Source organism: Mya arenaria, chromosome 8 (assembly GCF_026914265.1).
Source record: "Mya arenaria isolate MELC-2E11 chromosome 8, ASM2691426v1".
Classification (NCBI taxonomy): domain Eukaryota; kingdom Metazoa; phylum Mollusca; class Bivalvia; order Myida; family Myidae; genus Mya; species Mya arenaria.
This window is the reverse complement of record NC_069129.1, coordinates 40,464,630-40,480,847: the sequence shown is the minus strand read 5'-3', so window position 1 is coordinate 40,480,847 and position 16,218 is coordinate 40,464,630. Positions and strand designations below refer to the sequence as shown.

Below are 16,218 nucleotides of genomic sequence, written 5' to 3'. Positions count from 1 at the left end.
GTGCTGATCGTTTGTTTTAAACTATAAAACTGATCACTTTTTTATTAATTTAAGCAACTGTGAGAGAGTAATATACTAACTCAAAAGTCAATGGATCATAGAAGAAAACATTGCACAGTGAGTTTTTCACCGCCATCTACAGAAGCAGTCGATGTTCGATCGCCAGCATGCTTGTCCTTCTTTGATATGGAATAGGTGTGTCACTTACAAGTGATCCCAAAACATATGACCACTTAAGTGTTTTATTGAGTGGTTCCTGTACAACTAATCTTAAACCAATTGTAGAACCTATCGTTACAGTTTTAGGGAGTTTATCACTTTATGGCTGCTCCTAAACTACCTGCCGATGGCATTATAGAGAGTATTATAAAGGGGATTGTTAACATATCAAAGGTTTTCATATCAAAGAACTTGAATGCCACACCAGTTGAAAGATGAAGAAAGTCAGATATCTATAATTGGTCCCAAGCCTCTTGACGATGAAATCCAGGTGGAGTTTAAGGTAGTTTCCATTTTAAGGCACTTGAAGATCATTTAATGTTTAAACAAATCCTGACATCTTTAAAGGGTCCTTTCTCGAGGGTATCTCATCTGTAGCTAGTTCCAACCCATTTGTTGATGGCATCCAGGGACAGCTTTAAGTCCAGCTATGTCATAAAGTGCAGGCCATCGTCAGTCTGAAATATGTCGAAACATTAAAACGTATGCTAGAAATATTCTGCCATTGCCCATTTGATTAAAGTCTGAACTGTCTCAACGTTTTACGAAAGATGTACTTTATAGTTTAATTCACGATGATATTACCACATTGGTTTGAGGATTTAGAGCGATTTGGGGCCTAAATGGTACTCTTGGAAAAACATAAAGTCATTTTGTATTAATCCTGACAATGAGTCAGAACTAGAAGTGCATAAACAAGGACTGGAGACATGCAATTTGATTAAGTCTCAAAACACCTGAAGCGGTATTATACACATACATTGTATAACAGTTTCAAGATTTGGACTCAATCAAGTTGATTGTTTTTCAATCGTTCTGACTTAGCTGATCGGGTATTTGATCGGGTATTTGAAATAATTGCTTAGGTTTTTTTTAAGAGTATCATTAAGGCTCTAAATCGCCCACCTATCCCCAAACCATTGTGGAAATTAAGCACCCGTTATGAGATGCCCCACCCCTGTTTGGGAAACTAGTACATGCCTTCATTTCCAGGAAGACATCATTGAAAAGACCTTCATTTAGGGACGTGACCTTTTGAAAATTCACCTAATGACTTTTTTATACTCGGCAGCAAAATCGAAAACAAAGTTTTGTTTCCAATATTCTGAATATCTTAGCTACGTCAAGCACGTGCCCATTGATCGCATGTCACGATGTCGCAATTATTTAAATCACAGACCCTGTTTCCATTCAGAATATGGTGACAGCAGAATGCATTAGATCCAATTACTATTGCATAAGCGTCAATTTCAAGATGTCCAAGTGGCGAAATAATCGCCTTAATTGATTATGAATACAGTGATAAAAGGTCTTAAAAGACTTTTGATTATTAATCTATAAACGATTGATAACTGATTGATACAACATAATTTGTTCAGCAAAATGGATTTAAGCAAATACTCTTTTATTTTCTCAAAGTTGCACAAACTATGGAAACTGAAGGTGCATTAATGGGTCCTCTTTGTGGAATACTGACCATTATATCTTTCCAAACCTGTGTTCTTGGATTACAGAATACAGTGACAGCCAGAAAAAGATTGTATTTGGTTAGTGAAGGGTTTATTCATTCGTTTGTTTGTTCGTTCATTATTCACCATATGTTCTGTTCGTTCATTCACTCATATGTTCAGGGTTTTTTTTTCTTATTTTAAGACTTTATTTTTATCACCATTCGTTCTTTCGTTCATTTATTAGTTCAATCAATCATCGGTTCTTTCGTTCATTCACACATTTATTTATTTATTTATTTATTTATTTATTTATTTATTTATTTATTTATTTATTTATTTATTTCTATATCTTTATAATTCATTTATTCATTCATTCGTTCGTTCGTTTGTTCTTTCGTACGTTCATTCATTCATTCATACATACATTCATTCACAAATTTATCCATCCATCCGTCCGTCCGTCCGTCCGTTCGTTCGTTCGTTCGTTCGTTCGTTCGTTCATTCGATTGTTTGTTTGTTTGTTTGTTTGTTTGTTTGTGTATTCGTTTGTTCGCTCGTTTCGTTCATTCATCCCTGCTTTCGTTCGTTCCTCCGTTCGTTCTTTTGTTCGTTCATTCATTCATCCATTCATTACTGCGTTCGTTCGTTTGTTCGTTCATTTATTCATTAATTCGTCCTTTGATCTATTCAATCGCCATCTATTTAAAGCAATTGAACGTTTTATATGGTCAGTCATAAAAACAATCAAACATATAGTAAGCTCAAAGAAGATTTATTCAGTTAAGATATATTCGGAAATATGACAGATATACTTTACTTTAACGCTATGTTTTTTTTTATTGTACTTATTTTTTTAATTTATTTTCTTTATTACCCCCCCCCCCCCTTTTAAAGGACGTTATTTACGCTGCTACCCGTGGGAAGCCCCTCACGCAAAAATATACATTGTGACGTAGCTGTTTTTTTCTATTTTCGGTTTGTTGAGAAGAAGTACTCTATTATTCTTTTTTACAGTTTAATATTCGGTCTGTTTCGCTTGAACACAGGTCGTCTTCCAGGTAATGATGAGGACCACGATAGATTGTTGAACAAATTTTAAGCGTGGGTGTGGTAAAAATGATCTGCCATTTGTTGTGTGAATTTTCCGGGAAGTTCGTTTTACGTATTATAACGAAAAACAGTTAAAAATTCATTTGAACGATGATATAACCTGCTAATTATGTTTCAACAGTTGTTTTCGTCTGTAATTTGTTTGGTATGAAAGCAAATGTTCGAACATTCTGCATCAAGATCAAGAAAACGTTTCAAAAACGGGATAACCATTTTTCTATTAAACTGTAAATTGTTGATTTCCAACTATATCTTTATTTAAACAGTTTTACTTTTGTAACATTTCTTTAAATTAAAATATTTGTTGCCAACATTTTCTAGTTCAAAGTGAAGTTTTCTCTTTTGATCAAGGGGAATTTACTACAATGGATTTTAAAAGTAGTTCTGAAAGTTGATATAATCACTCCTTATTTTCCATGGAAAATATCAAATTAATATTTCACTGATATTATTTCACTGTTAAAAGTCCATATTTCATCGAAAAGCATGAAAGAAAACTTTTTTTTTCTTCCGTTTATGGATTCCTGGTAGGGTGGACGTGAATGCCGAAATATCTGACATCTCCTGCGATGTTTAAAGATACACTCTTACTCCCAAATAAAATTTACCATAATTAATACAATTTTTTAAATATACCTAAACAGATGAATAAATGTCGAAAAGAATGGGTTTCTTATGAAGGACACCTTTTTTTAATTTGAAAGAAATGTGCAGAAAACACGGTATTTCTACCTGATGAGACGATAGTAGATTACAGTTAAATATTTTATAACTCACCAATCATTTCATATTTTTTGCGTTTTCATCTATTAAATTCACTGTTACAATCTTGTTATCAGTTATTGATATTTTGCATAAATGCATTATTTAGTAAGAAGTTAGAAGTGTATCACTCAAATTTTATGTTTGTTATTCATGTGTATGTATTGATTTTGAATAAGAGTGTCACTTTAATTAAACAATGATAAAATGAAAAAAAAGCTGTTTATGCTAATGATACTATGAAACAAAACGATTAAGAATAATTGTTGATAAATTGGTCGAAAACGCAACAGTATTTGGATGTGTTTTTTTGGTATGTTGTATTATTTATATCTCTTTGCCAATGAACTGGCTTATTTATGAATTTATTTATTATTAATTAAAAAACTTTGAGGTCAATGTCATCTGCAGTATTTCTACCCGCAGGACAACAAGGTAACCCCAGAACGGCTATTGTGGGAACGGCCGAAGCGTGGCGCCTCTCTCTGCGTTGGTGAGTGCGCACAGGACCCCGCCTGCGTAAGCACTTTCTACAACAAGGTCACCGGCAAATGTCAAGGTCACTCCGTCACATTTGGTGTACCGGACGCGTCGGCGACAGTGGAGATGAATTCACGATATAGCGTTCAGTCGCGTGGCAAGAGTTTTACTTATTTATATTTGAAAGCCTGCACTTTAAAATTAAGTTTTTATGTTGAATGGAATATATCGTTGATTGCAAGTCCTACTTGTGAGCTTTCGTTTTAAAAAAATAATCGCTAACGAAAGATATGTGGAGGTTGTCGACGACGCTATTCGACCCGGTGTCTTTGATTTGATGGCATGATCTTTCTGTCAATTATTGTATAAAATATAAATAAATGATATAATCTGGGAATTTTACATTAAAGTGTCTGCAACTTCAGGTACAATGTATATAATGGATCAAATGTGTTGTCTTTGCCAGTCAATCTAACTCTTTATTCAGGCGAAGGCTACATCATGGACAGCTGTACGGTGGACGCAGAATGTACGGTGATTAACTCGATCTGTTGGCAGAAGACTGGGGAGTGTATGTGTGACCCGGGGTATAGCTTCTCTCCAAACACGCGGGAATGTCTCAGCGGTAGCCACACTTATTAATTTTGTTATAAGATCAATAGCTCATATAAATCAAGCCAGCAATTACATAACCAAAAATATCATGTGTTTTTATCAAAAACAAATGCTAAGCAAGTCGGTAAACAAATCAATCCTCACGTATGTATACTAATCCAGTCTAGGATCACGATCTAAGAAAAAAAATAAAGATTTTTCTTTACTTGTATTCCTCGTTATTACAATCATTCTTGAGGTATTTAAGAATAACTTACTGTATGTGTGCTAATTCAGAAAAATGTTTCTTTTTTAGGAAACCACATGTTTTACCATTTTAGAACTGTTTGCCTCTATTGTTTAGCTTGTCCAAATGGCTACGGACCGCTTTTCATGCCGTACCACGACCACTACATCCACTCGACCAACATGGAAACAATAAACGCCGTCACGCTTGAGGAGTGCTACGGTTTCTGCGTCAACCGCACGAATTACACGTGCAAGACGCTGGAGTACATGGCGGGAACCACATGTTTTCTCGCCAACATCACGAGGCTGGATGACACCTTTCTGTGGACGGAAGATACGAAGCAAGATTTTGACGTCTCATACTACCAGCGTGACTGTGCGTGACTTCGACTGTGTGAAACGTTGGGCTATGTAATACGTGCGACGTTTTAGAAGTTCTATTCTTGCAAACCGGATGTTCATTTCCAGTGCATTAAGCCATACTTGAAAATCCCATCTGGCACCCCCATGATAAACGAGTCCAAATACGCGCCACTTCTTATTTATTTTGATGTATGGTTTATGAAAAGCACATTATGTCATTTTAATAAAGCGCAAATAAATATATAAGTATGCAGGACTTTAATTTCAAAATTAAAATTATTAATAATCAAAACGCGATTTTAGAGGATCCTTTTTACGCCAACCGTGATCCTAAATAATTACGCTTCATGACGCCAGTAAAGAACGGCGCACGTGCTTTGTTGGTAAAATGTGCAATAATCTTTTTCCACGTCAATTTATCCTCAAATTTATGATTTTAGGCATACAAGAATAATATCTATCATGTTTTCCGGTACGGATATAAAAAAAAACCGACCCTCGGGCAGGCTGCTTCCCCGTAAACTCAGAAAACCTCGATACCGGCTTACGCGCGTGCCCTCGGGACGGATTTTTTTATACGGAAGGGAAAAGCATGAGCGTTATTAAAATCCCAGAATATATTTGACACCAGAGAATGTGCAAGAACGCTATTTTAAAAACAAAATCACTTTTATTTGAAGATTTATGTTTCCTTTTAAAACAAATATGTTTCTACAAAGCGGTAGTTTATCGGAACACCTCGACCAGTATCCGACATAATTGATATCTCGAAGCTTGCTGGAGTTGTTACGATTGAGCGGTAGCAAGACACGTTCTATCACATCTTTAAATGACGATCTTCTTAAATATATATGACAGAAGTGACAACTTACATTTACCGTTCGTTTTATTTTTGAGAGGAAAGTTTGAATATTGGCCCCATAAAGTAATTTGTATTGTGATATAATGCTATTTTTAAATAATTCAAGAGCCAATTTAGACACGAGCAAGTGCACCGTACGCGGGTGCCAAACGCTCGTCTGTTTTCACACTGGATACATTATAACTCAACAAAAAATGGCCACAGTAACAGAATTTGATACACAACGTGTTTATTGTCATTGGGAATATAACGGAATGTACAAAGTTTAATGGCAATAGCTTTAAATGAATTTTCAAATGACGAAACATATTTTTCACAACGACTCCACAACTGCCGCAGACGAACATAGCCAGACGATAACTCGAGCAAAAATATATGATGCAAAACGGTTAATTCCTGTTGAGGTCAGTCAATAGAATAAATCATCGCGGCGTCCCAAATAAAGTAAAGCATTTGTTCAGCGACTTCCGTTTTTTGCAACCACGATTTCAATACAGTGCAGATTCTCGTGAAATCTGTCTGTTCAAATGTGCAGCAGTGTCGCAGTCAATGCGGTAATCTTGGAAATGTATCGTTGCAAAAAATAAACATTTAGAAAAGACCTTTGTTCGAATGCGCAACCAAATCCATGGCGTTATTAAATACCGGATATTAAAACTTGACAGACTTTCTTTATAATGACGTTGATTAATCTTAATTAACCTAAAGATATTACCTGCTCGTATTTCACTTCTAGCACCGTATTTTGTATTGCTTTTCGCACGTTTCTGGTTTATTGGCACGTTCAACAATAACAGAAGCCACAAGTTCAGTAGCACAAAGCTGTTTTATTGTAAACACAATAATATAATTTATTATGTTAAAGACGAGATCTATATCACATTTTACTTGAAAAGCAAAAACCGACTATTAATTTATCATCAAAGTTTAAAAACCGTCACAATGTAAACCGACATATAGGCCCACGAATGTAATATGTATCATAACACATGTGCTTTGTTATTGATCAAAACACTTCCAAGGAAGTCCATGCATATTAAGGGCTTAGTCAAGCACTGTTCAAACAGCTTCTTTTTCTATATTTTGTTTCAAACGTCTTGTACTACGACCGCACATTGTATACCATGGAACAGTGCTGATCGTTTGTTTTAAACTATAAAACTGATCACTTTTTTATTAATTTAAGCAACTGTGAGAGAGTAATATACTAACTCAAAAGTCAATGGATCATAGAAGAAAACATTGCACAGTGAGTTTTTCACCGCCATCTACAGAAGCAGTCGATGTTCGATCGCCAGCATGCTTGTCCTTCTTTGATATGGAATAGGTGTGTCACTTACAAGTGATCCCAAAACATATGACCACTTAAGTGTTTTATTGAGTGGTTCCTGTACAACTAATCTTAAACCAATTGTAGAACCTATCGTTACTGTTTTAGGGAGTTTATCACTTTATGGCTGCTCCTAAACTACCTGCCGATGGCATTATAGAGAGTATTATAAAGGGGATTGTTAACATATCAAAGGTTTTCATATCAAAGAACTTGAATGCCACACCAGTTGAAAGATGAAGAAAGTCAGATATCTATAATTGGTCCCAAGCCTCTTGACGATGAAATCCAGGTGGAGTTTAAGGTAGTTTCCATTTTAAGGCACTTGAAGATCATTTAATGTTTAAACAAATCCTGACATCTTTAAAGGGTCCTTTCTCGAGGGTATCTCATCTGTAGCTAGTTCCAACCCATTTGTTGATGGCATCCAGGGACAGCTTTAAGTCCAGCTATGTCATAAAGTGCAGGCCATCGTCAGTCTGAAATATGTCGAAACATTAAAACGTATGCTAGAAATATTCTGCCATTGTCCATTTGATTAAAGTCTGAACTGTCTCAACGTTTTACGAAAGATGTACTTTATAGTTTAATTCACGATGATATTACCACATTGGTTTGAGGATTTAGAGCGATTTGGGGCCTAAATGGTACTCTTGGAAAAACATAAAGTCATTTTGTATTAATCCTGACAATGAGTCAGAACTAGAAGTGCATAAACAAGGACTGGAGACATGCAATTTGATTAAGTCTCAAAACACCTGAAGCGGTATTATACACATACATTGTATAACAGTTTCAAGATTTGGACTCAATCAAGTTGATTGTTTTTCAATCGTTCTGACTTAGCTGATCGGGTATTTGATCGGGTATTTGAAATAATTGCTTAGGTTTTTTTTAAGAGTATCATTAAGGCTCTAAATCGCCCACCTATCCCCAAACCATTGTGGAAATTAAGCACCCGTTATGAGATGCCCCACCCCTGTTTGGGAAACTAGTACATGCCTTCATTTCCAGGAAGACATCATTGAAAAGACCTTCATTTAGGGACGTGACCTTTTGAAAATTCACCTAATGACTTTTTTATACTCGGCAGCAAAATCGAAAACAAAGTTTTGTTTCCAATATTCTGAATATCTTAGCTACGTCAAGCACGTGCCCATTGATCGCATGTCACGATGTCGCAATTATTTAAATCACAGACCCTGTTTCCATTCAGAATATGGTGACAGCAGAATGCATTAGATCCAATTACTATTGCATAAGCGTCAATTTCAAGATGTCCAAGTGGCGAAATAATCGCCTTAATTGATTATGAATACAGTGATAAAAGGTCTTAAAAGACTTTTGATTATTAATCTATAAACGATTGATAAATGATTGATACAACATAATTTGTTCAGCAAAATGGATTTAAGCAAATACTCTTTTATTTTCTCAAAGTTGCACAAACTATGGAAACTGAAGGTGCATTAATGGGTCCTCTTTGTGGAATACTGACCATTATATCTTTCCAAACCTGTGTTCTTGGATTACAGAATACAGTGACAGCCAGAAAAAGATTGTATTTGGTTAGTGAAGGGTTTATTCATTCGTTTGTTTGTTCGTTCATTATTCACCATATGTTCTGTTCGTTCATTCACTCATATGTTCAGGGTTTTTTTTCTTATTTTAAGACTTTATTTTTATCACCATTCGTTCTTTCGTTCATTTATTAGTTCAATCAATCATCGGTTCTTTCGTTCATTCACACATTTATTTATTTATTTATTTATTTATTTATTTATTTATTTATTTATTTATTTATTTATTTATTTATTTATTTATTTATTTATTTATTTATTTATTTCTATATCTTTATAATTCATTTATTCATTCATTCGTTCGTTCGTTTGTTTTTTCGTACGTTCATTCATTCATTCATACATACATTCATTCACACATTTATCCATCCATCCGTCCGTCCGTCCGTCCGTCCGTTCGTTCGTTCGTTCGTTCGTTCATTCGATTGTTTGTTTGTTTGTTTGTGTATTCGTTTGTTCGCTCGTTTCGTTCATTCATCCCTGCTTTCGTTCGTTCCTCCGTTCGTTCTTTTGTTCGTTCATTCATTCATCCATTCATTACTGCGTTCGTTCGTTTGTTCGTTCATTTATTCATTAATTCGTCCTTTGATCTATTCAATCGCCATCTATTTAAAGCAATTGAACGTTTTATATGGTCAGTCATAAAAACAATCAAACATATAGTAAGCTCAAAGAAGATTTATTCAGTTAAGATATATTCGGAAATATGACAGATATACTTTACTTTAACGCTATGTTTTTTTTTTATTGTACTTATTTTTTAATTTATTTTCTTTATTACCCCCCCCCCCCCTTTTAAAGGACGTTATTTACGCTGCTACCCGTGGGAAGCCCCTCACGCAAAAATATACATTGTGACGTAGCTGTTTTTTTCTATTTTCGGTTTGTTGAGAAGAAGTACTCTATTATTCTTTTTTACAGTTTAATATTCGGTCTGTTTCGCTTGAACACAGGTCGTCTTCCAGGTAATGATGAGGACCACGATAGATTGTTGAACAAATTTTAAGCGTGGGTGTGGTAAAAATGATCTGCCATTTGTTGTGTGAATTTTCCGGGAAGTTCGTTTTACGTATTATAACGAAAAACAGTTAAAAATTCATTTGAACGATGATATAACCTGCTAATTATGTTTCAACAGTTGTTTTCGTCTGTAATTTGTTTGGTATGAAAGCAAATGTTCGAACATTCTGCATCAAGATCAAGAAAACGTTTCAAAAACGGGATAACCATTTTTCTATTAAACTGTAAATTGTTGATTTCCAACTATATCTTTATTTAAACAGTTTTACTTTTGTAACATTTCTTTAAATTAAAATATTTGTTGCCAACATTTTCTAGTTCAAAGTGAAGTTTTCTCTTTTGATCAAGGGGAATTTACTACAATGGATTTTAAAAGTAGTTCTGAAAGTTGATATAATCACTCCTTATTTTCCATGGAAAATATCAAATTAATATTTCACTGATATTATTTCACTGTTAAAAGTCCATATTTCATCGAAAAGCATGAAAGAAAACTTTTTTTTTCTTCCGTTTATGGATTCCTGGTAGGGTGGACGTGAATGCCGAAATATCTGACATCTCCTGCGATGTTTAAAGATACACTCTTACTCCCAAATAAAATTTACCATAATTAATACAATTTTTTAAATATACCTAAACAGATGAATAAATGTCGAAAAGAATGGGTTTCTTATGAAGGACACCTTTTTTTAATTTGAAAGAAATGTGCAGAAAACACGGTATTTCTACCTGATGAGACGATAGTAGATTACAGTTAAATATTTTATAACTCACCAATCATTTCATATTTTTTGCGTTTTCATCTATTAAATTCACTGTTACAATCTTGTTATCAGTTATTGATATTTTGCATAAATGCATTATTTAGTAAGAAGTTAGAAGTGTATCACTCAAATTTTATGTTTGTTATTCATGTGTATGTATTGATTTTGAATAAGAGTGTCACTTTAATTAAACAATGATAAAATGAAAAAAAAGCTGTTTATGCTAATGATACTATGAAACAAAACGATTAAGAATAATTGTTGATAAATTGGTCGAAAACGCAACAGTATTTGGATGTGTTTTTTTGGTATGTTGTATTATTTATATCTCTTTGCCAATGAACTGGCTTATTTATGAATTTATTTATTATTAATTAAAAAACTTTGAGGTCAATGTCATCTGCAGTATTTCTACCCGCAGGACAACAAGGTAACCCCAGAACGGCTATTGTGGGAACGGCCGAAGCGTGGCGCCTCTCTCTGCGTTGGTGAGTGCGCACAGGACCCCGCCTGCGTAAGCACTTTCTACAACAAGGTCACCGGCAAATGTCAAGGTCACTCCGTCACATTTGGTGTACCGGACGCGTCGGCGACAGTGGAGATGAATTCACGATATAGCGTTCAGTCGCGTGGCAAGAGTTTTACTTATTTATATTTGAAAGCCTGCACTTTGGTATTTAGTTTTTATGTTGAATGGTACATATCGTTGATAGCAAAGCCTACCTTTGGGTTGTTATTTTAAAAATTACCGCTAACGAAAGGTATGATGGTGGAGTTTGTGATGACGCCATTCGACCCGGTGTCTTTGCTTTGATGACATGATCTTTCTGTCAATCAATAAAATATAATGATACAATAAAGGAATTTTACATTTAAGTGTCTGCAACTTCAGATGCACGGTACATGATGGACAGTGGTACAGTTGATGCCCGTTGTCGTCTTTGTCAGTCAATCTAACTCTTTATTCAGGCGAAGGCTACATCATGGACAGCTGTACGGTGGACGCAGAATGTACGGTGATTAACTCGATCTGTTGGCAGAAGACTGGGGAGTGTATGTGTGACCCGGGGTATAGCTTCTCTCCAAACACGCGGGAATGTCTCAGCGGTAGCCACACTTATTAATGTTGTTATAAGATCAATAGCTCATATGAATCAAACTAAGCCAGCAAATACCTTGCCAGAAATCATACGTTTTTTATCCAAACGATATGCTAAGCAAGTCGGAAATCAAAGGAATCCTCACGTACGTATAATTACACCTCAACTTCCATTCCTTAAATGAACTGCTTTTCGGCAATTGCAATCGATGAACGCAACATCTTCGGATATGTTCGGATCGCAATTGATCGCAAAACAATATACACAAGAAAAAAGTTGATGCATAGCTTCGTCGGCCCAATGAAATTAGAAGAAACATTTAAGGTGCATGCAGATAATCAAAAATGGTTATTATTTCAATGATAATATTTTTTTGATGTTGGGTGTACATGTGCTCGAAGGACATTATGGTTAATAATATTGTTACAATAGTTTAAGCCCGGAATTATAGATATTTTGTTTTTTCCAAGCTAATCCTCCGGTTAAAACTAAATTATACTTAAAATATACATACGTTTTTTTCGGAAGAAATAGAGTCAATGGACTAATACATAGATTTCAATAGCATGAAATTCACCTTTTTTTTACAGCATGTCATGTGAATTCCTTGCTTTATACATTGTATAAGTTTTTGTAACACATTTCACTCGTACGAGTATAAAGAACGGGGATAAAATACTATACATCAAGAGGATATTATCTGGAGTTCATTCCTTCGAATGACATTTTTAAAACAAACAATTCAGCTCAATGTTAATTTTTCAAAACTCGGCATTTTTGCTGTCGCCAAGGGAGATTACTGCGTAGGAGGTTTACAAACATAAAGGATATTGTAATAGTACCGTGTAACCTTCATCTATTTGAGCGGAAGTTGGTATCAATCGGAACAACTCGGCCTGTATCTATCTCGGAGATGGCAAAGTTGTTATGATTGAGTTGGTATTTAAAATCAAAATTTTCAATATGATAAGCAGGGCTATTATTATTTAAGGTTTCTTTATCAATTAAAGTGTACAGTTTTATAAAACATACTAAACTTCATGTTTTATCATGCAACGTGGAAACTATTGAAAGCATTGTTCTGCAATTTATGAACTATTCCCTTAGTTGGAATATTCCTAAGGTAATATCAAAACTAATGAAAACTATTGATCTTGTTATTGTTTGTATTGTGTCAGCAGGTCCCGTAAAATATAAATCAACATTTTAGAAAATGTTAATTTATTATATTTTAAACGTATTGTTGCCAAAAGCGTTTCAATTTTACGTTTAAAAGTGATTTTAAGTGGTTGATCTTTTCCCGCGTTATTGTGACGTCATTTGAAAACAATAATTCCGGTTACAGTTGGGTCGTTCTATTTACAGGATGGGTAAGAAAGGATTACTGAAAGGTTATCTTAAATGAAATGAAGTATTTTTTCAACAATTCTTAAATGAAATAATGAACTATTGGTGTAAATATAAGGAATGAATTGCGGGGTTGATACCAGCCCAAATGCGTTCATACCCCGATAATGACATCAATTCATTCCTTAAATAATAATCCAGTCAAGGATCAAGATCTAAGTAAGAGTAAAAGGTCGAAAACTGTCCATTATGTCAGAGAAAGAACAGTCCGAGGTACACAGTGCCGAATCATGCAAATCTTTTGGCAAAATAATTTTGCGTTCATTTACGTGTTCATATAAATTATATAAAATTCTTTGGTTATTATTTGAAATAATTATTTTTAGAATACAACCTATATTTACAGCCAATAAAATTGCAGATAGGCAATCATTATGTACATATTAGGTTTATTAGACTTAATCATTAAGAAAATCAATTTTCGCGGGTGTATAACGATCCGCCGACTGTCACTCATCCGATACCCAATCCCTGCATCAGATTTTGCGTTGACAATGAGTTGTTTTTTCTAAGTCAGTTAAAATGACATGAATTAAAATCTTATGATTAAGAAGAGCTCGTACGTACGCTACGATCAATCCGCCGTTTAACTTTTACTTAAAATTCAACTTCTACGAACAAATAACAAGTGCAAACTGTGTTTCATTGTGCATTATTCACATAATACGGAAACATTTAGAGTTAAAGATTTGTTTTTGTTTTCCGACTCTCTAAGTAAGCGATATACAATTAATAAACATTTTTCCCTAAAGGCTGCACAAACCCCAGTCACATCTTCATTGGGCATTGAGTTGTCACAACCTAAAAATCGGAATTATATTAAAATCAACATTTTATAATTATTTATTAAACCTAAATAAAAAAGGGGTTTAAGGTGTTTGTTATTCAAAAAAGTGAATAGTATTAAACAATACAAGAAAAAACAAGTTTGTCAATACGCGTCTTGATTCTACCATACTACTGTCCATTATTTGAACAATGACTGTCCATTATTTGAACAATGACTGTCCATTATTAAAATTTTGGACAGTTAATAGAAATAAAGTACAGAACGCAGTCCTTTAACCTATATAGTATATAGAGTACAAAAAGAACATTGGATGACGTCACAATCATGTTTTAAGAAAAAAATAAAAGAGTTTTCTTAAATTATATTCCACATTATTACAATCATTAGGAAACCACGTGTTTTACCATTTTAGAACTGTTTCCCTCTGTTGTTTAGCTTGTCCAAATGGCTACGGACCGCTTTTCATGCCGTACCACGACCACTACATCCACTTGTCCAACACGGAAACAATAAACGCCGTCACACTTGAGGAGTGCTACGGTTTCTGCGTCAACCGCACGAATTACACGTGCAAGACGCTGGAGTACATGGCGGGAACCACATGTTTTCTCGCCAACATCACGAGGCTGGATTACCCCATTAAGTGGACGGAAGACACGAATCAAGTTTTTGACGTCTCTTACTACCAGCGTGACTGCGCGTGACTTTGACTGTGTGAAACGTTGGGCTATGTAATACGTGTGACGAAGTTCTCTTCTTACAAAATCAACAGGCATTTCCGGTGATTTTGCCATACTGGAAAATACCATCTGGCACCCCCATGACAGATAAGTCACGTGCAAAACGCGCCATTTTTTATTTCTTTTCTTGTACGGTTTATGAAAAGAACATTATGCCATTTCAATAGAGCGCAAATAAATATATAAGTATGCACGACTTTATTTAAAAACTAGAAGTATCAATTATCAGAAACGCGATTTTAGAAGAACTATTTGACGTCAACCGTGATCTAACATTATAACGCTTCATGACGCCAGTAAAGAACGTCGCACGTGCTTTTTAGTGAAATGTACTAACAATCTTTTTTCCTCAAATTGATGAGTTTAGGCGTGCAAAAAATATCTATCATGTGTTCTGGTAAGGACAGAAAAATCCGACCATCGGGCACGCTTCCTCACCGGTTACTCAGCAAACCTCGTTACCGGCTTACGCGCGTGCCCTCGGGACGGATTGATAACATCTGAGATGTAATGTGTTTCCGTTCCGGATAGAAATATCCGACCCGAGAGCACCTGCGTTGCATAGGTTTCTTTTATTATACACTTTATGTAACCATAGTTATGATATTTCATTACATGAGATCCATTAACATTCACTCTACAAACATATACATTCAAGACAACACAAAATAACCCTTAAAAGACGTGATATCGAAGGAAATTCTTGACCTATGCAGTTAATAAAAAATACTGCGCGTCATGACGTCAGTAAATATCATCGCACGCGCTTTCTGGTGAAATGTTCAGAAATGCGCTTTTCTATGTATTTTTTTTCCCACAAAATATGTTATTTAAACGTATGCTAGAAAAAATATCGATCATGTGTGTCCGTTTCGGATAGAAAAATTCGACCCTTGGGCACGCTGCGTAGCCGGTAACTCGGCAAGCCTCGGGTCAAAATTTTCTATCCGGAACGGAGACACATAACATATATTATTAATACGGAACGAAATCTCATGATAGCTATTAAAATCCAGAATATGCTTAACACTAGAGAATGTGAAAGAACGTTATTTTAAGTTTTTACTTCTATTTGAAGCTCATATATATGTTTCCTTTTACAATAAATATGTTTTCTACAAAGCAGTAGTAAGACACGCTTTATCAAATCTTTAAATGACGATCTTTTCAACATATGCGAAAAGTGACAACTTTCATTTACCGTTCGTGTTTTTTCCAGGAAAGTTTGAATACTGGCATCATAAAGTAATTCATTTGTTCTGTGATAAAACTTTTAATGCTGTTTTTAAAACATTCAGGTGCCAATAGAGACATGAGCAAGGGCACCGTACGCGAGTGATAAACGCTCGTCTGTTTTCTTACTGGATAGTTTATAACTCGACAAATATTTTAGCCCC

The 16,218-nt window shown here is 34.9% G+C and overlaps 2 protein-coding genes across 4 annotated transcripts; both read left to right on the top strand.

Annotated features, from left to right (window-relative positions):
• Window positions 1–1,570: 1,570 nt before the first annotated feature.
• LOC128242129 (uncharacterized) lies at window positions 1,571–5,479 on the top strand. 2 transcript variants are annotated; one of them, XM_052959181.1, is made up of 4 exons: window positions 1,571–1,766; window positions 3,969–4,176; window positions 4,510–4,647; window positions 4,981–5,479. In XM_052959181.1, exons 1-4 carry the CDS (start codon window positions 1,650–1,652, stop codon window positions 5,247–5,249), a joined length of 732 nt encoding a protein of 243 aa, XP_052815141.1. In that variant the 5' UTR covers window positions 1,571–1,649; the 3' UTR covers window positions 5,250–5,479. The 2 variants fall into 2 exon arrangements, with proteins under 2 accessions (XP_052815141.1, XP_052815140.1); XM_052959180.1 differs by having other exon boundaries at window positions 1,578–1,766; window positions 3,969–4,179.
• Window positions 5,480–8,654: 3,175 nt separating this feature from the next.
• Window positions 8,655–15,012, top strand: LOC128245106 (uncharacterized). Of its 2 annotated transcripts, none has more exons than XM_052963339.1 (4): window positions 8,655–8,988; window positions 11,206–11,413; window positions 11,754–11,891; window positions 14,517–15,012. In XM_052963339.1, exons 1-4 carry the CDS (start codon window positions 8,872–8,874, stop codon window positions 14,783–14,785), a joined length of 732 nt encoding a protein of 243 aa, XP_052819299.1. In that variant the 5' UTR covers window positions 8,655–8,871; the 3' UTR covers window positions 14,786–15,012. The 2 variants fall into 2 exon arrangements, with proteins under 2 accessions (XP_052819299.1, XP_052819298.1); XM_052963338.1 differs by having other exon boundaries at window positions 11,206–11,416.
• The last annotated feature ends 1,206 nt before the right edge of the window (window positions 15,013–16,218 follow it).

Bases quoted from the DNA above. Each gene is read 5' to 3' on its own strand.
- LOC128245106 (XM_052963338.1), top strand. From the start codon at position 8,872: ATGGAAACTGAAGGTGCATTAATGGGTCCTCTTTGTGGAATACTGACC. The intron at 8,989-11,205 runs GTTAGTGAAGGG...TTCTACCCGCAG, and splicing joins CCAGAAAAAGATTGTATTTG to GACAACAAGGTAACCCCAGA. The intron at 11,417-11,753 runs GCAAGAGTTTTA...CTCTTTATTCAG, and splicing joins ATATAGCGTTCAGTCGCGTG to GCGAAGGCTACATCATGGAC.
- LOC128242129 (XM_052959180.1), top strand. From the start codon at position 1,650: ATGGAAACTGAAGGTGCATTAATGGGTCCTCTTTGTGGAATACTGACC. The intron at 1,767-3,968 runs GTTAGTGAAGGG...TTCTACCCGCAG, and splicing joins CCAGAAAAAGATTGTATTTG to GACAACAAGGTAACCCCAGA. The intron at 4,648-4,980 runs GTAGCCACACTT...TCTATTGTTTAG, and splicing joins CACGCGGGAATGTCTCAGCG to CTTGTCCAAATGGCTACGGA.